Source organism: Phalacrocorax carbo, chromosome 6 (assembly GCF_963921805.1).
Source record: "Phalacrocorax carbo chromosome 6, bPhaCar2.1, whole genome shotgun sequence".
Taxonomy (NCBI): Eukaryota; Metazoa; Chordata; class Aves; order Suliformes; family Phalacrocoracidae; genus Phalacrocorax; species Phalacrocorax carbo.
In genome coordinates this window covers 12,669,868-12,693,108 of record NC_087518.1, presented here as the reverse complement: position 1 = coordinate 12,693,108, position 23,241 = coordinate 12,669,868, and the positions used below count along the sequence as shown (strand labels likewise).

The 23,241-nt window shown below is 50.6% G+C and overlaps 2 protein-coding genes across 5 annotated transcripts in view; both read left to right on the top strand.

Moving 5' to 3' along the window:
• The window catches only part of TMEM43 (transmembrane protein 43), a 481,635-nt gene that overhangs the window by 66,093 nt on the left and 392,301 nt on the right, over positions 1-23,241 (top strand). The gene's annotated exons all lie outside the window — the stretch shown is intronic.
• The window catches only part of CHST13 (carbohydrate sulfotransferase 13), a 33,720-nt gene continuing 13,088 nt past the window's right edge, over positions 2,610-23,241 (top strand). Inside the window, exon 1 of one of the 4 annotated variants that reach the window (XM_064453740.1) lies at positions 2,610-2,632. Coding sequence is in view for 2 of the 4 variants with exons in the window: in XM_064453738.1 (XP_064309808.1) it covers positions 4,634-4,727 (94 nt within the window). In the remaining 2 variants the exon portion in view is untranslated. Of the gene's footprint in view, positions 2,633-3,805; positions 3,877-4,531; positions 4,728-10,286; positions 10,377-23,241 lie in introns of those variants that run through there. The other 3 variants (XM_064453741.1, XM_064453738.1, XM_064453739.1) reach the window with 3 other exon arrangements.

The following is a 23,241-nucleotide window of genomic DNA, read 5'->3' as shown; positions in this document are numbered from 1 at the left end:
GGAGATAATTGCAAAAGGATCTCTTGGAAGTGATTAGCATTTTGTTTGCGAACAGAAAGTTCACAAGCTATGGAATTAGCCAGGTTACATTATTAACTACTCAGGACCAGATGCTACTTGCACTATCCTAACCCGTAGTACTTTTTTTCTGACAAGGCATATGAATTTGCTTAACTTTAGCCAGCACATGCTGTCACACCCACCAAATTAGTGGGATTCTCCAGGGTGTGGAGTGCCTTTGGTATCGGCTACTTACTCCCTGCCCTATCCCCCTGAGACCAAGGAGATTTCTCAAGGCATTAGGGCTACTTTGTATGAACCAGTGGCAAAATCTGACCATAGACTTAAAAGATCCACCAAGCGTCTTACTTTATTATACGTACTTATAATTCTCCAGTTATCTCTCCAGAAGTATTTAAGGTAAATTCTACCTTTTATCCAACCTGTTTCTCTTAACTGAGCCTGCAAACATTTACTCCAGCACTTAGTGGTGAAAAGCCCACCCCAGCATGATTCTCTGCTGCTTTGAACTACAGCTGTTGTAGATTTGTGCAAAGTGGGCATAAACATTAGCGTTTCAATGAAATAATATTTGAAAACCCACATTCTGCAGGTGAAGAGGACTACAGGAGATGGTGGAAAATCCATGTACTGCTTGAGAAAGCAAGTATTCCAGCTTGGTGATATTAGCAGAATTGACGTTTCCTGGTTCATACAAAAATGTGACAAACCAGGTTCCCTGCTTGTCTTTCAGGGCAACACATATTGGGTCCCAGTTATGACAAGGGTAGTTCAGATAAGGTGGTAGGAAAACCTTTCTAGGGTTTGTAGAGCTGGAAGGAATTGCTTGACAAGATCACAGGGTGTCCATCTCTGAGAAAGTTTTGGAATAAGCTGTACCTACATCTGCTCAAGGAGAGGATGAGCTGGGGCTTTGCAAGGTCCCCCTCAACTGACCCATTACAGTGATGCCATAAAATTTAAAACAAAGCACTGGGTATCAGGACACATTGGGGCTCATAGACATCCTGGCGACAGGGTGATGTCTAAAGCAGTACTTAGAAAAGAGAGAGGCGATTACCCATAGTCATGTCTATAAGTAGCTCCCCAGATGTTAGTTTCTGCAGAAAGCCTGTACTGCATCAGTGTCATTTCCTACATATTTGCCCAAGCCTTTGCTAGCTTGGTAAAATCTGGGGGCTCTGGCAGCAAACTCAGCGTGCACTAGTGCCTATCTACCAGCAGATGGAGGTCTCACCACCATGAGACCAGGGTAAATTATTTCCATGGCATTCAGGCTCCAGAATTAAATAACTGGTGCAAAAGCAAAATATCCCTTAGGCTCCTTTTCACAGTAGCTGGAAAAACAGGACTTGGGGAGGAGTTCAACAGATTCCTCAGCTTTCAGCTGAAACTGGCTGATGTTTAATTTCCATTCAACATGGTCATCAGACCAAAGCTTGGGGTTAATCTCACTCAGTGGCACCAGGGTCCTGGGAAACAGCAAGGCATTTGAGGGAAACCTGCTGAGAAGACAGTAACGAGCACTGCTAATGAGCAGGGAGGGAGTCAAGCATGCACTGCACCAAAGGCACAGCATCTTTTTGCAGGCAAAAAGTGCTCCCTCTTCACCTCCAAGACAGATGCGGTTCCAGGCCTCAGCGGTAACAAATAATATTCCTCTATGCCGTATTATTAGTACCTTTTGACTGTTATTCTTGGTTATCAATGTTGCCTTTACAGTCATAAATAGCTCCAGCCAGTCTGAACCCCATGGTGTGAAGCTCTGTGCAGACAGGGAGCAGGGTGGCCCGTCCATGGGGAGTTCACAGCCGGGCAGGGAAGGGGCCATTGCCAGTCTTTAGCAAATACTCATTTCTCAGTTCTTCGAATTAACCTGGCAAAGCAGCAGATTAAGAGAGCCAGGCTCAGTGCTTGCCCACAGAAAACTGCCACACTCATTTCATATGTGCTGCTGAGTAGTTGTATTTTCATGTGTGCTTCATGCCTCAGTTATTCTCCAGTCACCCATGGGGCTTGGGGAGGGAGAGAGGGGGCTTCTCCAGTGCAAACTGGATCTGATGATTCCCTTAGAAATTATTATCCCTTGGGATAATAATTTGGGAGTCTGAGAACTTGAGCCTTTGTATGCTTCTGGAGTGAAGCACAAGCCACCTTCCTCTGCCTTACGGGCTGGGGTTGCTTTTTCTTTTCTGTATGGTGGGGCTGCAGGGGAAAGGAGATCGTATGAGACATCAGCATGTGGGGCCAGGGAGATTTTCAGACACACAGAAATAGTGAACAGCAAAGCCCTGACCTCCCAGCAGCTGGTGTCATTGCTAACCAACAGCTCTTGCCATAATGTGCCTCATCCCCCTTGAAGATGTGTTTCTTCTCCTAAAAAGCATGTTTTAGCATTGGAGCTGATCATATTTGCAACTGAGTGCAGGAAGGATTCCTATAAAATCTTCATGGTGTGCTTCCCCTTACCTCATCTAGCCCCACAGATCTGAACAGCACATTTACCTCGGACTGTTGGAAGACCAGCCTTGCATATCTGATGTGATCACAGATGGCCCTGGCCCTCCCCTGTGGGTATGAAATACCAACATCACTCAGCATGACTCAACAGGTCAGTGTCTGAGTGTCAACTAGGATGTTTTATTGCATTTTCTTTTAATGGAATGCCCAACTATGGGTGAAGTTTGGTTACTTGGCATTGTTTTTACTTCTGCTGAACCCAGGGAAGCTGGGCTAAAGGGGTGATTATTTTCCTTAGGTCCTCTGAGAGCCTTGGTCCAGATTTTCCAGTGTTTCAGTATTGGGAGATGCAAATAGTGAAAAACTCATCTACTGTCTGAGTGCACCTTCCAGCTCCTGAAAAGCTACCGCACAGGCTGTATATGCCTTCAATTTCTGAACCTCACTCTGTTCCCTTGAGAGGTTCAAGGGCAGCAGTGCCAGACATCCCTTTTGCTGTAGCAGACGCCCAGAGAACCACTCTGGTCTCCTCTAATGCTGAAAAAAGCGCTATGTCTTTATTCCCCTCTGAGGTTGTTGAAGCCTCTTCAGAAACAAAAATAAAGGGAGATCTCACCTTGTAGTGCATCCCCATTACAAGGGTAATGCCTGTAAGCAGATATCAAAGTGTATTCACACGCACCAGTCCCCCTCCCCACCAGGACTCAGCCAGTCCCTTTGTCCCTGGGGTCTCTCAGCCTATCGTTGCAAGTAAGGCGGACCCCAGCTCTTTGCACACTCGCCAAGGGGGCCAAAACTGCTGCACCACGTGTAACGAAGCACAACCTGCATCTGCGGAGCCATTCCCAGCCAGCAGCTATCACTCTCCCCTAGCACTGCTCAATTCCTGGCGGCGGGGGTTACAGTCCCTCTCGGCACGGAGCTGACAGGCACAGGGCTCAGGAGCGGAGGTTATCTTTCTAACTGCTTACTGCAGACACTGCTGTGTCTTTGCAAGGAGGTGTAAGTATATTGTGGTCTCATTTCTGTTGCCCTCTCTAGACCATCCAACCGGGACTTTGAAGAGCTGTGTAATGGCATGGTGATAGCTCAGCTTGGCTTGCAAGGCACCGCTCGGGTTCTTACTTCGTTCCAGCTTCCTTCACTGCAATGAATTCCTTCTGGTTTACTCTGCCCTAAACCAGGGCAGAATGAAGCCCAGCACGTGCACACGCCCGGGCTTGCTTTGTCATTCTCAGTGGCTCCTCCCTGAGCTGCCCTCTTTTTCTTAAAGAGGAGTATTTCAGGGATGAAGAGAGAAGCGGCGATTGCCTGTTGTCAGTGGGAATCCAGCTCTCAGCCTGACTTTCTAATCTGGCAAGTGGCCTTTGAGTAGATCTTGAGTGTTTTACAGAGGTAGGTCAGCAACATCACTGCTATTTCAAAACCGGGGCAACAGAAACTCAGGGCTCGTTTTGCCTGCAATTACAGAGCCTGGAGATTAGAAGACGTGGTAAGAGAGCTTTGCGCTCTTGCTTTCCAGAAACATGCAGAGATCAGTAGAAAATTATATGTCCTCCTTCTATGTAACTTTATTGCTTGAGTCAAAGTTAGTCAGAAGCATAACTGAAAGCAGTAACAGTCTGCAGGGCCATGGGGTTAGCCCCCCCACCCCCCCCCAAAAAAAAAAAAAAGGACGAAGTGGTATATTTTAAGGCCACGAAACTTTGTGATGCTTACGAAGTACTGAACGTGCTGAGAAAAGTCATCAGGAAACCCCGCGCCCTGCCAGCACATCAGCAACTCCCTCTTCCCCTGCGAGGAGCTGCAAAGCCGTCGCGGGCGCTGGGTAGGGAAGGGGCTGCTCCCGAGCGCTGGCGGGCAGCGGGCGCAGCACCGGGCGAGGAGCCCCGGCCCCCCGCGGGGCCCCCTCCCGCCGCCCGGCGGGGCTGGTCGGAGCGATCCCCGCCGCGACCGCCGGTCGCTGTGGGGCACCCGGGGGGCCAAGTTCCCCTTCCCGCGGCCGAGCCGCTCCGGTGTCACTTCCTGCCGGCGGCGGGGCGAGGCGAGGCGGCCCCGGCGGCGGGGCGGGGCGCGGGGCGGTGCGGGGCCGGCGGGCTCGGCGGGCCCTGGCCGCGGGGCGCTGGGCTGCGCCGCCGAGCCGCGGCGGAGGATGCGGCGGAGCCGGGCGCCGCGGCTGGTGCTGGCCGCCTGCCTCGGCTCGTTCCTGCTCCTCGTCTTCTACTTCCAGAGCAGCCTCAACCCAGGTGGGTCCGCCGCGCTCCCCGCCTCGGCGAGGGGTGCCCACTCCCGGCGGGACCCCCGGCCGGCCGTGGGGCGGACGGCGGGGTCGGGGCACCGGCGGTCAGCCCCTCGCTGGCTCCTAAAATCGCTTCGGTGTCGGTGGGAGCCGGTCCGGCCCGGAGGGGCCGCCCCACGCGGGAGTTTAAGTTCGGGGCAGCCGGTGAGCTCGCCCGGAGGTTGCCCGTTCTCGGCTGGGACGGCTGAAGTTCGCTCTTGCGTTTGCTTGCAGCGTGTGACCGACTTAACCACCGCAGCGCTGCTGTCCTGCAGTGAAATTCGTGTTTCATTTTTTAAAGCAAGCTTCTTTTGGGCGAGCGTCCCGCTCGGTGCCCCTGCGGTCGGTGGCAGCGGGGCGAGAAATTGCGTCCAGCTTCGTGCGGTCCCTCTGAGGCTGCGCTGGGGCTGGGACAGGCGGAGGAGCTGCTCGGGTCCACAAGCGCCTGTTTCACACGCACGGTCGCTAAAAGCCCCGGGGAATCCGGTTGAATTGCTCAAGGGACTTCTTTAGCGTGTGCTCACAGAAATATCTTCCACGTTGGGACACAATTCAGTAATAACAGAACTAAAATATAATCAGTTTTCTACTGGAGGGGTTATTTATTTCCCTGCCTGATTTCTGCTCTTTTGGGGAAATTATCTCCGCTTGCCTAAGAGACGTTATTTGGTAATTCCTGTAGTTTTAACAATGCACTAATGTTTTCTGATTACAGCAGCAATCCATCAATGGGGCCTTTAAAGTTACATCTTAAAATTCAGAAGACCAATTTGACTGAAACGTTAGTGGAATTTTATCAGTGTAGACTAAATGAAATGCAATTTTCCTTTTATAGGGGCTGCTCCATCACTTTAATGTGTTTTTTCCTAAAAATAAAAAAAGGCTTAACTTGTTGGCTGAATAAGATCGAAGAGGAGTTAGGTTTCAGTAAGCATTTGGGACTTCTAGAAGAACATGTGAAGTTTGTCAAATTAATTCTGTAATCCCAGAAGACCAGAGTCAGTATTGTATTCCTTAGTTACTTTTTTTTAAAGAAACGATATGTGCATCTTATGTCAGTATTGGGACTGTTCAGTAAAAAGTGCAGCGCTGAATCGGCGCTAGTCTCCAGGGCTCCTAACAGAGAGACGGTAACGCTTTACACTGGATTCACTTTCTAGTATTTGACTGGAAAACATGGCTCTTTTCAGGACTCTGGTTTTCAGAAGGAGACTTCTGCGTGTCTGAGTCAGCAGAACTTTCTGTGCTTACTTGACTTTAATCCCTTGCATGATCTCAACACAGTTTCACACAGAGTTCCCACCAGGTCAGAGGAAACCAGGTGATGGTAATGGTGACGCCATCTCACAAAGGGGTTGGGGGATTTCAGAATCTGGAACGCTCCCTTGAGAGGCGCTGGCCAGCTGAGGCTTGGGAAATGCAACACCCTTTGCATCTGGCAAGGATCTGTTGCCTTGATATGGAGCAAGTATGGTTTTTTTTGAAAGGTCCTGTAGATGGGATAGGTCTGGGGTAGGGATCCTGACCTGGTGGAAACAAGTGGTGTTTTGCCACTCAGTGGAAGCCCATTTGCCTCGGTGAACACCCTCTGTGGATTTGCCCCTTAAGGTTCATGAAAGAGGTGTATTAAAGTGATATTCACATCCTCTAAAATCCAGTTATTTTCTAGCCACATAGTTGTCTCCCTGGGTCCAGCCTTCATTTTTGTGCCATTTCTTTCCCTTATTATTTTTCAGTTTACAGTATTTCCTTTCCTCTTTAGTTCTGTAAAAAACTTGCACTAGCAGAGGAAAGGTCATTGCTGTATACAGAAAAGAAGCAAGCTAAAAATTGCTGCTTTTTTTTTTTTTTTTATCCCAAAGAAAGGCAAACAGAGGTCAATTACCTGAATTTTAGAAGTTACTAGTTACAATAAGAGGTAAACAATTTTCAGACAAAATGTCATCTTTAAAGTGACAGTTGCCTTGTGGTTATTTGGAGTTCTAGATTTCTGGTGTCATTTGGTTTCTGTATAATAATGAAGAAAAAATGCTAGAAAAAGCAGCAGTGCTATGAGTTTCCCCTGGGAGCAGTCAGATCCTTTTCTCCATCTTTAGCAGGATTCAGCAGGTCGCCTTTCCTGGGCCACCCACAGTCCATTACGTGCAACACGCTGAATTAATCCTTACTAATAGCACATAGAGATCGAACCATCCTGTGTCGGGGACAAGGAACACAAGATGGGAGGAAAGATGATGTAACTAGAAACCTTTAAGCTTGAGAGTGCTAAGGGCTCACTCATCTCGGGGTGCAGGAATTAACTCCTCCGTTTGCATTTCCCACTTTTAACTGCATCCGGGCAGTTGTGCGCTGGAATGGTTTGCTCTGAACTCCGTGGCTGTGCTGAAATAAGGCTTTCTTGTTCTGCCCTAGGAACACCCACACACCAGCATGGGCTGAAATAACTCTGCTCCTAAATGCTGCTGGGTTGGTTATTTTGGTGCTGGGCTGAATTTGTTTGTACTGAATTTAGTGGCAGAATCCCCCGTTGTATGACCTGGAGGCAGAAATGGGCTCAGGCGTGTTTGCCAACCTCAATGGCGCTGAGGAGAGGTGAGGCCAGTCTCAGTGCTCCCTAGGGAGAACATCCACATGTGGGTTTGTGTGCTTGAGCATGCACTGACTTCATATTCCGCTTATATTATGTTGGCTTTCCTTGCCCCTGGCTGCACCACTGAGCAGCCATGGAAGGCTGTAGTCCTTGTTCTCCCCTGGCCGTGGGGTGCAGCTGCACCCATGGACTCTGTCCCTTGCCTACTTCAAGCCAGTGATGACCTGTCTGTCCTGTTGTCCTTCAGCTGTCTCACTCCAGGCTCACAGACATGTGGCCTGGGGCAGAATATCTGCATCGCAGGAAGGTACTAAAGTGGTGCCCAGCACACCATCAGGTGGAGTTTACAATGGCTGCCATAGTGGGTAGTTACGGGGTTTGGCTGGAGCAGTCATCTTTCAGCATCTCCAGGCCCTCCTGCATCCAGACTGGTGATGTGGGCAGGTACGCTCAGCTCCTGGGCAAACCTCACGTGATCTCAGCTTGGTGCCGACAGTTACATGGTCCATCAGGGGGACTTGGTTGTACTGGTAGCAACCCACAGCCATCCAGGAGATCCTGCCTGGCCTCAGCATGATTGTCATCCATCTTCTGAGTTGATCTTCCACTACTGTCTCCTCCAGGGATGGCACATCGCTAGTGGTGGCTATGCTGACTTCTGCACACCGTACATTTTCTGCACACAGAAGGTGGGAAGGGAATAGGCAGTGGGGCTTTCAGACCGTTGTTTCATCTAAATCCAGTCGTAATGTGTCTAGACTGGCACAGCGGTAAATGCTGGAGGCTGCTGATCCTCATCTACATCAAAGCTTTGGTCACTGCTTTTCTCAGGGGAACTGCACTGATTTTAGCAACAGTAGGTGAGCTGGGGATAACTATGCTAGTGCAGATGTGGGGCAGAGAGAAGGGAGAACATCTGAAGGAGGCAGAGGGAGGTGAGTGGCAGGTGGTAAGGCCCTGTATTAATCTGCGTCTGTGGTTTCTGCAGACCTTAATTAGAAGTGCTGTGGGGCCACCCCAATGGTAGGTCTTTCGGGAAAACCATGAGCAGGCAAAATGTACTGACATCCAGAGAGCTGGCAGTTTTCAGGCCTCTAGTGAGGGGCCAGAGGGTTGCGTGTCTGAACTTGCATTCTCCTAAACAGTTAATAAGCAGCTCCTCCATCCTGAAATAACGTATTTCCTAATAAGAGGTCATTGGGTGCTATATGAAGCATTTTACACAACCTTCCCCCTCTCAAGACTTCTATCTCTGACGAGTGTTATTTGAGAAAACATCCCCTTGAATCGCAGAAGTGTTTGGAGGAAGAGGCACCTTTGGGAGCCTGAGGCAAGAAGGGAGGGTGAGATCATTTAGTCTGATCCCGAGAGACCCTTGTGTAAGAGCTGGGCTATTCTGTTCTTGCCCATCCTTCCTGTGTCCAGTCCAGTGACTTGTGCGTGCTGGAGGTGACTGGTGTGGACAAAGGCAGACCTTGCGCAGAGGCAGCCAGCAGGACAGGGACTGCTCCATGTTTCTGGTTAGTTCCAGCACTGAATCACCTTCTCCAATAAGAAAGAAGGAAAAAAACCCTCTAATTTCAACTTGCTGCTTTATTTCTGCTCTGGTTCTGTCTGCCTTCAGCATCCAGTTGTTGCTTCCTAGGTCTTTTTAGCAGCACTTTCTTACCCCTTGCTTCTGCCCTCCCCATGTTCTTTCGCGGCCTGCTATCAGCATGAGTTGTTGGATTCCCACGGGGCTTGGCAGGTTAAATGTACTCAGCCTTTGATCTGACTCTGTAACAATGAGAGATAACCAGAGCCAGGATCATAATAGCACCAAGGTTGTGATGGCACTCCATGAAGGTTTGTGAGCAGGGAAGCAGCAATGTCCCTCTCCATCCTTACCGGCTGCATAAACCAGTTGGATCTCCTCCGGGCACTGGTAGAGCAAAGCCTCCTCCAGCTACTCCTGGAGTGGAGGTACCACTTCACTAGCCCAAGAGAGGAGGACTGAGGTGTTACAGGAGGATAAGCAGAAATGCCAGAAGCCACACCACTGGCATGTAGCACCTATCACAGGCCTTATCCTTCTGGTGTGGTTAGCAGCCCTCTGATGTGCCAAGGAGGATACAGAAGATACTCATTGCCACCACTCTCTGCCAGCTTTGGGATGGTTTTTGTTGCCCAGCCCAGCATCTCTCAGCACCCGCAGGTCCTGGAGAGACTCTTGCTATGATCTTTGCAAATCTGGCCTTTCAAGTTATCTGAGCTATGCATCCAAAGTCAGCAGTTGCTCTTGCGAACTGTCAGTCAGCTCTGACCTGTGCCTAAAGATTTGTCCCTTCAGGGGGGAACAAATTATTATAGAGATTATAGAGTGGTAGAGATTATAAGTGATTTGACAAAGGTCCTGCAGAGCACTAGGTCCTGAACCAACAAATGTGCCTAGACCTCATCTGAATGGTGCAACATACACACTTAGATATAGCAGACGTTTATAAACCAGAGATTTTTTTTCCAGAACAGGAAAGAGCCTATTTTAGACCTCAGTTCCTTCCCATTGTTTAAAGGTATTTTCAGGCTGAAATTCAGGCACTGCCTTGGAATGTGAGTGTGGTTCGGCCAGCGAAGGCTTTCTGAGACTGGGTCATGTTTGCAGCTGGCTTACTCGTGTCCTCAGCATTCCAGAAAACGAGGGATATGCTGCCTTTGCCCTGGCTAGCACTGCAAGTGCAGGCAGGGATGTGAAATCTAAGATGCCTTCTGAGATGGTGTTGGTTTTTCTGTTTTGTTTTGTTTTGTTTGCTTTTGTCGTGGGGCAGTTTTGCCTGGCTCGGATTCCCGGTCGCAGTGCTGTGACACCCAGGATGTAGCCGCTGCCCTGCAGGGAGCCACTGTTCAAAGTACAATGACGTTTGTCGGCCGAGGCATTGGGCAACATGGGCTGAAAAGACCTCAGATCTGGCTGGTTTGAAGAAGACACAAAATGCTGTAGCCGTGACCTGTCGTGGTAGAAAAATCTGCCCGGTCCAATGCTGAGAGCAGGTCAGTAATGAAGCCCATCTGCTCCAAAGGGCCAGGCTTTTTATAAGGAATGCTTTCTCTAGTCTGTCTTGGCTTTCTACGGTTTCCTGAGGATCTCTGATACTTGTAAGAGGCTTGGGAAGGGGAAGGAGGGGACTTAGCATGCCAGGAGTTAACTCTGTGCATGCAGGAGAGATTTCACATTTCGGTGGCTCTGCCAGGTTGATCCAGCCTTTGCTGGCCCCGCATCCCTCTGGCATTCCAGCCCAGCTGTTTCTCTCTGGCAGAATGTTGCACCTGCACTTTCTGCTTTGTCCCCACTCCCAAAACACCAATGCTTCTATTTATCGTGGGAAAAGGACTCTACAAAAACATCTTCTGGAGCAATTGGACGTTTGCTTGTGTTCGTGCAGGAAGGGCTTTCTGTGATCATCAGTCAGGTCTGAGGCTGGGAGACAAGAGCTCATGCAGTGGCCGGTGCGCTTCTGGGGGTGCTGGGATTTATTTATTAAGTGCCAGATTTTCTTTCTTGGTCCTTGCTTCCCGCAAGCGTCTGAATGGAGAGCATGACAAACCCTCCATCTTAATCACAGTGCAAACACAGCTGTCTTTCTCAGGACTTGCTATCAGAAGCCAAGAAACTACAAAGGCATTAGGTGCTTAACTCCCATTACTCCCCCTCCGAGCTGAGTACCCAAAGAAGAGCTTGACTCCCCAAACACCTCTGTGGGACCAAGGCAGGGATGTTTCACATTGAGGCTTTGAGACACAGCTGGGCAAATGCCCAAAACTTTCCTTGTTAAAAGGCAGTTAATGACTATTAGTGGTCTGGCAGGGAGGGAACATCTCGCTGAGTAGCTCCAGTGGCTTGGAAGGCCTGGGGTGAACATTGCCATGCCTAGGTCCTGCCTTCACTGCATGGCTTGCAGTGATGCTGAGAACAGAGACAAATGGAGCTACCCTAAGAGAGTACTTTTTTCCCCCATGAGTGGAGGGAAGGCCTGGTGTCAGTGGGGAGTTGAACCCTGTATTCCCAGCCTCTGCTGTCCAGTTCAGACCAGTGGCTGGGACACCCTGTCTCTGTCTCCTGTCTGGATCTGCAGCTTTGTGATAGGCCTATATTCAACTACAAGTCCTCTGTGATTTCTCCACTGTTTCTCATGGATCTTCTAATTTTTCCCTTCGTCAAACCCAACTGCCTCCTTGGCAGTAAAGCCCTTCCAGTGGGCCTGGATGGTGGGAGCGATTGCTAAATCCACCCTACACACCGCTGCCCTGGGCGGATGTCCCCCTTCCATGATGCTTATCTCCATGTGCCGGGATCCTTGCTTCATTGCCGGCTGTTGAGGTTAAATCTGACCAGCCCAGTTTTTGCTCTGCTGCAGGTTTGCACCCCATGTAATTCCAGTAAATTATCCAGTAAAATAAGTTGTAGAGCTCTGATAAATAGGGATCAACCCCCAAACTTCTCCTCTGTAGCCTGGGCTTGCTCTGTTCTCCATTTCCCAATTGCCTGTGGCTTCTGCTGGGAAGCCAAAATCTCAGTCCAAGTCCAAACCCTACATGGGCAAAGGTGGGAAGAAAGAGTTGCTCTGTATTCCCAGCAGCTGTGTGGCCACTGCTCAGCTAAACTCCTCTTTCTGCATGTCCTTCACAGGAGATTACCCATTACAGGAGGTGGCACCAGGACCTGTGGTTTGATTTTGTTTCTCTTGTAGCTTTAATGAGCCAGGGAGCAAAGCTGATACTTCATTTATTGTGTTGGAAGGAGAGCATGGTGCTGTGAGGGAACATGCAGCGTGCATGAGAACAGGGAAGGGAAGGGGAGCCAAAGGACACAGTGTGAGAAGTGGCTCTATGCAACTCGGGTCCTGCGCAGAGGTGATGCCCAGTATTCCCCAGTGCCAGCTCCATTGCAAGCCTCATGCTGTCAGGAGACGGGATGTGCTGGCTGGTCAGCAAACGGGCTGCAGTGGCACCAACCATGCATACTGCACACTTTGCAGGAGGTGGCACAGTTGGTTTCAGCAGCCACCAGTGCCTGTTTCCCTCTGCATGGAGCCATGCAAGCCAAGGAGACCTCATGGCTAGATGAACCTGCAGCAGCTAATATCCTCGACTGCCACTCCACTATTTAACAGCCCCCAAATTTCTGTTACCGTCTCACTGCGCTGAATCTGACAGAGTACAGTATTGCCCTGACATGTGCTTTCCAGGGATGTTGTTGGACCTGTAGTCTGAGCCCTGCAGACAGGACAGCAATTGCAAAAAGCAAACACACCACACTGCCCTGTGCACACACACTCCCCTGCAGCTGGCAAATACATCTCAGTGTCAGCCCCAGGCATCGCTGTGACCCGCCCTGGGCAGCTGTCTAAAAATGGGGGTTTGGTATGAAAAGTTTATGAATAGCTGTGCAAGATCATTGCATGGGATCTGGACCCCAGCCATGCTATCAGAGACCTGTCTTGAAGCTGGTGCTGTCCTGCTGACCCACCCAGCCTGGCAGGACTTGTGGATGTGGGGACATCTTTATGCTGGCTTGCTGGTGGACAGGTCAGTGTGAAAGGAGCTAAGCTCCTTTCACCAACAAGGTGGCTCATCACCATCTACCTGCGCAGAAAAGCCTGGCCACATAAGCCACATCCTTTGGCAGCTCTCTGCTGAGGTGAAAATCACACCATTTGGTATTAAAAATGGTCGAAGACCTGGTTTTGAGGGTTTAAGTGCATGTGGATTCGGAGTGTGCCTACTTTTGCTGTCCCAGCTGCATACACTGCCCTGTGCAGTCTCCAGTCCTTCCCTGGGCAGCGGCAAGGGCTTCCTGCACCTACAGCTGGGCTCTCCAAGCACCAGCCATTTCCAGCCTTGTGGACAGCCCAGCCTGGCTCCTTCGAGCCTGTTTGCCTCCCTCTTGGTTAGTGTGTCCTGCTTTCCCTCCATCTTGTCAGTGATCCTCCCTGATGCACTGGGGCAATGGAAGACAAAATGCACTCTGTGTTCCCAGCAGTGCTGCTCCACATGATTGCTGTCACTGAACCCCCATGGTGGTGTGTCACATTGTGAAGCTGTTTCCACAGATGGGAGATGCTGCAAACCACTCAGCCCCAGATATGAGTCTGGTGTCATGCTCAGATAAGTCTGTTATGTGGCCATGTAAACAAACTGTGGCTGAGCACAGGTGCTGAGACCTGCTGTCCTGCAGAAGCACCCGGTCCTGGTGAGACCCAGCTTTTTCATAATGGGACTTAATTGTCATAGACTCCCCCGGAGCATTATCCAGCTGGACTTGAAGCTGCTTTCTACCCAGAAACTCTCTTCTGAAGGTGTCACTGGCTCTGCAATGGCTCAAGCGGCAGATCAGCAAGTCCCTAGTCGTGGCATGCGCTGGCAGCTCTATGCATGGTGGGTGTTTGTGGAGAAGATGTGCTGGTGAATGTTTTGGACCTGCACGGCAGTACACAGGGCGTGTTGTGACCCATGGGTCCCTTCCCACTCCATGTCACCTTTGTGGTATGGAGGGACATGGAGGCCACGAGTCCTGGCCTCATGTCACAACAGTGCTCACAGCTTATTCTTCTCTTTGTAACTGTCACTTGATGAACAGCCCTCCATCTCCTGGCTGTTCTCCCAGCCCTTCTGGGGAAGGAGCGGTGACAGCAGGTTTGAGCCATCCTTCAGAGTGGTCTCCCCAGGAGAGCTGCTCTCCCTGAGGGTTTGCAGCCTCACCACTAACGTGAAAACTGACCCAAGCCTGCTTTCTGGCCAGATATTGCTTCACTGACCTTGCAGGAAGATGGGTGATGTTGACATGAGCTTCAAAGGTGATGTTTGTTTGGAGCTGCCAGGTGAGTGTGTGTGACTGGGGCTGGCTCCCCTGCTCCAGAGGGCTTTCTTCAAGGCAGGGACCTGGGAAATTAGCACAAACTAGTTGGAGGTCAGAAGCTCCTCAGCAATTCCCCACCCCCATTCTTAGTGTGGTGCCCTGCAAGCATGTGGCTCTGCCCGGCCTCCCTGCGCCATGGGGAGTGTCTCTGCACGGTCATGTTTCTCCATGGCACGAGAAGGCGGCGAGTTCAGTCCTGCACACATCTGCAGAGCCAGTCCATTGCTTTTGGCAAGGGTGCAGAGGTAGCATATTCACAGCTGGGTTTTTTCCAAGTTTACTCCTGGCAGTATCAGAGAGATTGATTTCCCTTCAGCTTAATAGGATCAGCAGACACAGGCCCTCTGAGACTGAAACAAGGTTGACTTGATGCTGGTGTTTTGCTTCAGTTGCCCATGAACGGCTGCTGCTGGGTGGGTGTAGATGCAAGACTCCTGGCTCCCTTCTTCCTTGAGGTCTCCATTAGACCTTGCTCGTGCCCTGTAAAAAGGAGAGATGTCTTCAGAGCACCTGCTGCTAACAGCCATTCTCAGGGCTTAGCCAATGACAGGGAGATAAATCCGGCAACCACTCAGACAAGTTGCTACCAGCGATGCTGGATCTGTTGCATCTCAGTGCTGCAATGACACTAGAGATGTACGTATCCTCTCTTAAACATGCTGGCTGGGGAAACAGGATTCTTTGGTGGTCTCAGGCAACGCCCACTACTAAATGCGGCAGAAGTAGGCACAAGGAGCTATAGGATGAGAAGTTATGTGCTGGAGGCGGTTCTCCCTAGCCTCCAGCAGGCTGTAATTAGCTCCTGTCCTCTGCAAGCTCGTGCATCTCTTCAATGCATTGTAAAGCCTCTTGCTCTCTGTATCTTGTGGCAGAGAGTCTCACAGGTTAACGACCTGCTGTCATGTGGAAAGGCTTGGCCCCCTGCTGAGAGCAGAGGGGCAAGAGCCTTGAAACAAAGCTGGGGAGGGAGTGGCTGTGTGCAAGGTGGTGTGTTGGGAAGGGTTTGCTGAGTGTGCATTTTTTCCAAGAACTGCTTGTTGGGGCTTTCATCAATTCCAGATGCACGAAGCTGACAAGATTGGTTGAAACGTATTCAGCAGGCAAATCATTGAGCCATACAATGTTAGAGAGACGTCATTTTTTCTTATATGTGTGTAGGTAGCCTGTGTGCAGAGGGCACAAAGAGCATCTGCCTGAGCCAGACCTGACTGCCTGGAGGTTTTGAGCGAGTCCAGCCTGATACCCCGGCCTGCTGTGGCCTCAGCAGCTGACCAGGAGGCAGCAGGCTGGTGCAGAAGGGCTTGGTAGGTCCATGCAGCTGGCTGAGCCCAAGAGCTTTCTGCAGTTGTGGCTTGCCTGAGCCTGCCGCGGCGATGGGAGCTTGCAGGGGTACGGACACCACTGCCGAGTGCAGCTGTGCAGGGGGGAGGTGGGTCTCTGGTGCAGCCTTGCCAGTTGAAAATCAGCCCGTGTGCATCCCAGCAGGGATCTCTACCTTGGCACTGCCAGCGCAAGCCCTTCTGCTGCAATTCCTGTTGAGCAGCAGACTGGAAAGGAAGAGTTTATTGACAAGGAATGGAAATGCTGGCAGTTCAGGCTTGCATTATATATGCAAGCAGCCAGCCGGGGCCAGGAGAGTGACAGGCATAATGGGGAAGAGGAATTGCTCTTGGAACGCGTCTAGTGTGGCTTGTAGGAGGAATTAACCATTTGAAAATAGAAGGTTGAGTGGTGTTCATGCACAGATATTTTAGTTGCTCACAGAGGCCATGTTCCTGCTGGATACTGTTAATTTTCTGTTTCCTATAGAGATCTCAATTGCATTTCTTGTGACAGCAGAGAGCTAGGCACATTACCCCAGTGAAATACATCCCACCACCTCAAATGCCTGTGGTCCTTCTATTAAGCTTTCCTGACATCTGCCTCAGGCTGATACCAGGTGACCAGAGCCTCCTGCCACCAAGGGCACATGTGGGTTTAGGAGGAACCACTGAATGGGACAGAGTGTCCACACCAGCTGCCGTTGGCTCTGGCTCTGCTCTGATCGCCAGAGATGGTGCTGTGGCATTTGGCAGGTTGTTTGAAGCATCTGGATTCTTTCTTTCCCTCTCTACATGATTTATTTTGAGCTAATCCTATAGCTGTCACCCTTTTCCATCACTTGATTAGAGTTTCCCTGGCTGATCTTTGACTCAAGTTGACTAAATTGGAACAACAAAGCCTTCCTTGAAAACAGAGCCCAAGCTGTCTCTGTCTCTGGGGGGGAGGGAGCCACACGGCCAAGGGCCAGCTGTGCCAATTGCTGTGCCTGGGTATGGCTGGTGACACTGTGATGGTCCAAGAGGTGCCATCAGTGAGAAATGAAGAAAAATTACCCTCACAAAGGGCAAAGTAAGCTGCGTGAGAAAGCAGGAATCAAGAGAGGAAAGAGCTTTCATGAGGCTTTACAGAAAACAAGGAGCTTCCGTATGTAATTTTAATATCTTCCTAATGGCAATGGCAATAACTTCTTCCTAAGTAAACCTCCCAGGATCTTGAGCATCAAGAGTAATGCTGAAGTGGTTTTAAAGCAGCCAGATCTCTGAATCACAGTCGCTTTTGGAACCAGTGACTGCCAGTCCCTGCACTGGCTTGGATATGGCCAGGACTCCCTAAACAGGAGTCATCCGGCTGAAGCCTGGACAGTCCAGGGATTTCAGGTTTCAGGAGTCTGAGCAGTCTCCTGTAGGGACGGGGGGAGGGAAGGGCAAAAAATAGAGAGATAATTATTTCCCTGTTCAGTGTGTGTGACATACAGTAGAAATCTGCAATCATGCAGGATGCTCAGAGCCAATCTCATGTCAGGAGTTTAATGTTCTTTTTGTAGCAGCTTAAAAAAAATGCATACATCTGACAACACCCCCTCAAATCTCCTAGCTGCCTATGTGGCTGCTGTCTGAGCAGTTGTGTACAGCATATGGAAGATGGAGTTGGCTGGAAATACATAAATGCTAAATTGTCTCTCAGTTCCAGTGTTAACTGCAGAGTGCTGAGTTTGCACTGCAAATACGAAGCTCTGTGGGCTGGGTTTGTCATTCAGGCATGAGAAGCAAAACACACACGAGTCCATTGTCTGTTTTGACACGCAAGTGCTCCAGCAGCCTGCTGGGAAGTGCTCCTCCAAAGGGTGCTGGCAGGGGGCTGCACACAGGGTTGCGCTAGCTTTACAGCAGGTGGGAGCCCTTGTACACCTCGGATGGTGAAAAATCAGCACCAGTTCCTGTTAAATCTGTGAGAGGTTTAATAGAAATGGACAGTGGAGATTACATTGTCAGCAGTGCTTGCTATGTTTCTTTGGAGCGCTTTCAGCAGAGACCCCTTTTTTAGTGGTTTCCAGAAAAATCCAAATAGCTCTGAATATTGGACCGCTGTCCCCCTCCCACCCCGTGCCCCACGTGGTGTTGAATGGGGCACACAGGCTGTGGTGCAGCAGTGGTTGATCTTGCCCAGAATCCTGTCTCCAGCTATGGTCTGTGCCAAAGGAACAGCAGACCCTGAGGAGTGAGAATGAAGCAGCTGCCTGTTGGAGAGGTATTTTTGGATCCTTTCAGTGGAGGACGGGGTGGTGATGTGAAATAGGTCTTATTGTCACATTTCTGTGGCACCCCTGTGTGTCACCTGCCAGAAAGCCCTGTTCAGGTGTGATTCTTGGTCGGGACACATTTCAGCTAGAAAAGATACTGAAAAGTCGGTGACAAGGGGGACAGTCAGCAGGAGACTGCAGTTGGGAAGGGGGTCAGGTCAGCTGCAAGGCTGCTGCCTCTGTCTCACGAGCCCTTCAGGAGGCATCTGCTGATGTTCTTGGCACAGAGGCATTGCCTGCCCTACAAAGGTTGCCACAGCATCTGGGAGGGTGGGCTGAGGCATTTTCCTATGAAAGTCAGTGTGTCTGTGTTGAGCTGGATCCAAATGGAGAAACTTGAAGTCCAGTGGCACTTTGTGCTGGAGGCCAAATGAATGCCCTGTATCTGCTGTCTGCAGTTTTATTGCATCCAGCGTAAGTCATCAGGCATGGAAATGTTTATGGGTAGGTGACAATCATGAACAAGGGGGATTGCAACCCCACACTGAGGAAGCAGGGAGCATCCATCTGCCTTTTGCCAGCAGACTGGAAACCGTGCAGGTACATTTAAACAACTTAGAGCTCCTGGCCTGTCTAACCTCATATTTTCTGTGTGTGAGGGCCCCATGCTGGGAGTAATGTGCACTTTGTGGGTGATTTAAGTGCCCCAGTGTCAGACAGACAGGTGATGCATCTCTGTTGCCACTCCGTCCCCCGATGCTGTGTGCCAAAGGCACTCCTGTTCCATGAGCCCCTGGCACAGGGTCCCAGACAGCAGGTGACTCTGTACAGGCATCAGGGATCTCACGCACAGGTGGAGACATGTGTGCTTAGATTTTTGATCCCTCTTCAGTTCCCTGAGGCCATGCATTTCCATCCCCAGACATTCACTGCAACCACTGCTGCTTCTGGCAGGTTCATCCGTTCCCTGTCTGGCTGGAACGAGAGCAGGACATGTACTCACCCCTCTGCGTGGCTCTTCCCATCCATCACTTTCCATAGAGAATAGCTTAGGGCCTTTGTCCACACCCTGAATTAACATTTCCTGGAGGCATCACACCCCCTTGTCTCTCTCTTGCCCATGGACTGCTGCCTTCCAGCCAGCAGGGCACATCCCGAGAAGAGTGAATGATTTTTCCTGTTAAAGGCAGTGCAGCCTGTATAACAGTGACTCATTGTCCCCTCTTAGAGTGTGTTTCTTGGCTAGAGGGAGACTGTCATTAGTGCCAGGGAGCCTGGATGCTGTTACCATCCAGTTGTGCCACACAGCCCTGGGACTCTGGAGAAGCTGCAAGATGGTGATTGATGCAAACAAGGGTATTATTTTTAGGGAGTGACACCTCCTTTCGTCTCCTCCTCCTCGGAGGTCATCTTGGGCATTGGGGAGAGCCCGTGCACACCTTGTAACAGTGCAGTCCGCAGATCCCCAATACCTTTAGGTCTCTATGTGTATAGGAACTGTGTGGTTTGAGGATGGAAATACTGCAGAAGGGTTTGTCCCAGGGGATAGAAGCTGTGGAGCATGCGCATTTGGTGGAAGGAGGGTGGAAAAATGCTCCTTTCCCTCTTGTCTAGGAGGTTTGTACAACCGGGCCTCCTCAGAATGGGAAGTGTCACCTCAGAGGTTGCTGCCTGTGGTACCTCTTCTAAGGAATGTGGCTGGGAAAGAGGTACTGGGGGTGCCTCATCAGCAGAGATGTGGGATGAAAATGGGTGCTGGGAATGGGGTGCCCCATCACCCTTCAGGAGCCATCTGTAGCTGCTTGAAGTCAGCCTTAAGTAGCTTCCCAGACTGCCAAAGAGTCATTTGGGGAAAAGGGGGAGATTTCCAGGGGTGGAGGGTCTGTGTGATAGGGACTGGTAGGACCCCTCCATCAGCTTCATGGGATGGGACATGATTTAGCCAGGCACTGGAGAAGAGGAAGAGGGTGGACCATTGTGCAGCCTTCATCCATCCCTCATCTTGCCCTGAAAAGGTACTTTCTCATGGCACCTATAACATCACTTCTAGGTGACCCTGGTGCCTGTTGTGCAGCAAAACCGCTTTCTCCCATATGCAAATATGTGTGGGTTCATCCATCTGCACTGATGGGGAAGGAGATTTGACTTTCATTGCTGCAGGTTGTGGTGCCTGTTGTACATGGGCTATTCTCTGTGTAAACCTCCTCATGTGCACGTTCTGTCTTGCCCCGCTCAGGTTTGACTCCCAGCTGCTTTTATTTGTGGTTTTTCCCTTAGCTTTGTGGGTAATCTCTTTGCAACACATCTCTCTTTAGCCCTCTGCAGTTTGTAAGTGCTGGGAGGTGAGGGGAGCAGAGTGGTTAATTATTTGGTTTGGCTGTTTCAAAAGGGCTAGGGGGATGGTAGAAAATGTTTAGTGGTGGAAAAAAAGCCTGAGCTAAGCTTTCAAGCATCCTCACGCTGCTGGGACTCGGTTCTGTCTGATCCAGCCAAGTTCAAGTCACTCAGTTGGTTTAATTTCTGCTGAATGAAACAGCTTTAAGTCAGGACCACGTGGATCGCTGACTGGAGCATTCTCCCTTCTCATGAGGAGCAGTCCCAGCAGGCTGGGCTGCTGGTACCGGGGGTGTCTCTGGGTACAATCCTGTACTTGACTGATTCGGCAGGACCTTTAAACAAGGCTGTGTTGCACTGCCTGAGCCAAAACTTCCAATGATCTGTTGCTCAGCCCCAAACTGAGCAGGTACGTATTCTCCAGCCCACCATGTTGTGTGGGTGCTGTTGAGCCTTATACAGACTCAGAGCAGCAGTCTTTTACTGGTAAGAGAAATTAAATAGCCTTCTTTAAGCCCTCTGATGGAGAAGCAGATGAGCTTCAGGCTCATGTGCATGTTTTACTCCCCATCCCTGTGAGAACAGACATATTTTGGTTGCCCGTGTAACAGCAGCCAAAGTGCTGTGATGCTCCTTGTGAGAGATGGCGCCTGGCTGGATATGGGGCTTTGCCGTGGGGGATAACCGGGCTGACAACATCCAGGTGGTGGCTGTGCTTGAGGATAGAGTTGTACAGCCCAAAACCAAGCTACCTGGGGGCAGCTTCTGAGCCTGAGAGTTAGGATGCAGTGCTGGAGAGAGAAGACACTTATCCAGTGGTTTCAGATGGGCAGTTGAACTTCCAGGTCCCATGCCAATGCCCAAGGATTGTGGCTCAGCTGGTGACACAGAGGGATGCTCTTAAATCACGTGGTGGTTTTGCAGGGAACAGGGATGTCCCTGCCCGCTGGCCTGCTCAAGGAAGCAGGATCACAATGATGACTCTAATCCTGCCCTTCTGATCTGCTACATTAGCCTGGCTCTGTTATCTGGGAAGGACTTGCTCCAGGACCCTTGCAGGGGTACAGCCAGCTACAGACCTTGGGCTCCCCTTGGAGGTCCTGTTCCTAATGCTCCCATTGCCCGTCCCTTGAGGACAAGGTGTAGAGGATCAGGGCATTAGTTGGGTCCCGGTGCAGATGGATGCGCACCCTGTGCAGTTCTTTCAGCCATCCCTAGCTAGTCAGCTCAGCAGTATCATGCCCCTTTGCTCTGCTATGATGTGTGAAAATGCTCTGAAGCAAGCGAGGGAAGGTCCTGCTGCACCCCAGGATGCTTTGGGTTGCTGCTTTGCTGCAGGCAATGGGAGGAGCTGGCAGGGGCACGCCTGTTGGAGAATGGAGGATTATTCCCTTTCCCTAACAAGTGAGCTGAGATAGATGGCTCTGACAGACTCTATGCCACCTCTACCTCAGCAGAGAGAAATGCAGAGCCAGCCAGCCTTTACCGAGGCTTGGCTCGCAGAGAGAGGGTAGGCTGTCAGGAATAGGCTGGGTTATATATTACTGGCTTGTTCATCAGCAGGGAGAATATCGGAGGCAGGTGATGGTGGGTCTGCCTGTGACCATACTGCACGGGGCTGCGTTAGGTGACAACCTGTTGCCCATGTCCATATAACCTCCTGCACAGGAGTCACTCACTGCTTACCTCATGATGGGAACAAATGGTCACCTGTGTCTGTTCTTGCCTCTGCAAGAGGACGTTGTCACAAGGCAGAACAGATGGAACAAGCCATAACTGGGGAGAAAAACACCATGCAAAGAGAAGCAAAGATGGGAAGGGCCACAGGGGCATTTCCTGAGCTACAAAGGATGTGGGTCTGGAACAAGAAACATATGTTTGTATTGTAAATATTAGAGCTACAGAGTTTTGCGAGTTGATGCCAGCTCCCCTCCATCACTCCTCCAGCTCACCACTCACTGGCACGGCCCCAGGATAAACAAAAGAGGTAAAATACAACGTTCACTCCAAAGGGATCAGTTGTCTGCCACATGGAAGCTGCATGAGGTGGGCTCAGCTGGGGTATTGCAGGTTGATATCTGAGCTCTCCCCTTTTCTGTAATGCAGCTGCTTGGGGAGCAGCGCTGTGCATGGATAAAGCCCAGGGAAAGATCAGAAATCATCTCTTCTGGTAATTCTCCATAGGGCTGGTTACTTTTTGCCATTGCTTGTGCCTGCCTGAATATTGCTGTTCACCTTGAAATGCTGTCTCCCCAAAATGCTTAATCCCCTGTGTGCTGTGCTGCCAAGTGTACCTGCCAGAGTGGGGCATGGATGCTGCCTGCTACCTCTGAGCATGCCCAAAGGTCACAATCTGCTACCGCCGGAGTGTAAACAAAGTGCAGAGACACCCATCAGCTGTCTAGGAGACAAACCTCAGCTTTGGAGATGTAGGAAAATACTTGGCCTGCTACTTGGTAAGGCAGCTCCTTCCAAATCCACTCAGTCCCACAGTCCCTTGGCAGAAGTCTGGAGGCTCCCAAGCAAGTCTGAAATGCCTCGGGCATCCCCTCATTCTCTCCACAAACCCCTGCATGTCCTGAAATGCAGTGGTTGGGGCTGCACTGAAGAACAAGCACTTGAATGAGGTCTTTATACGTAGTCATTGTGTTATTGTTTCACTTTTGGGGGCAGAATGGCACCTGTCATGTCCTGCAGATTCAGGGATCAATGTTCTTAGCTGTGACTGGTGCTCTCGTCTCTCCCCCAGTGGGAAGTACATCTCCCGCATTTGCACTGCCGCTCTCCTGTGCAGTCTCAGCCAGGTCTCTGGCATTTGCCATCCACCCCAGATTTCCCACACTATGGCCTCAAGTCCTGTGCCCCAAATCCAAAGTAGTTGGGATATTCCCTTTTCCCTTGTGACCCCGGGAATACAGGTTTTCCTCACGGTTCCACAAGATGGTGAGAGGCAGAGTCCCACCTAACCCGTTGGAGGTAGCTGCCAGTGTGACAGAGCAGTGTGATGGGCGACAAGGGCTGCTGTCTCTTTACCATCTCTAAGAACAGCAAACGAAGCAGGTGCTGCCGGCTGAGCAGATGGCGAGGCGCTGCAGGGCCGTGCT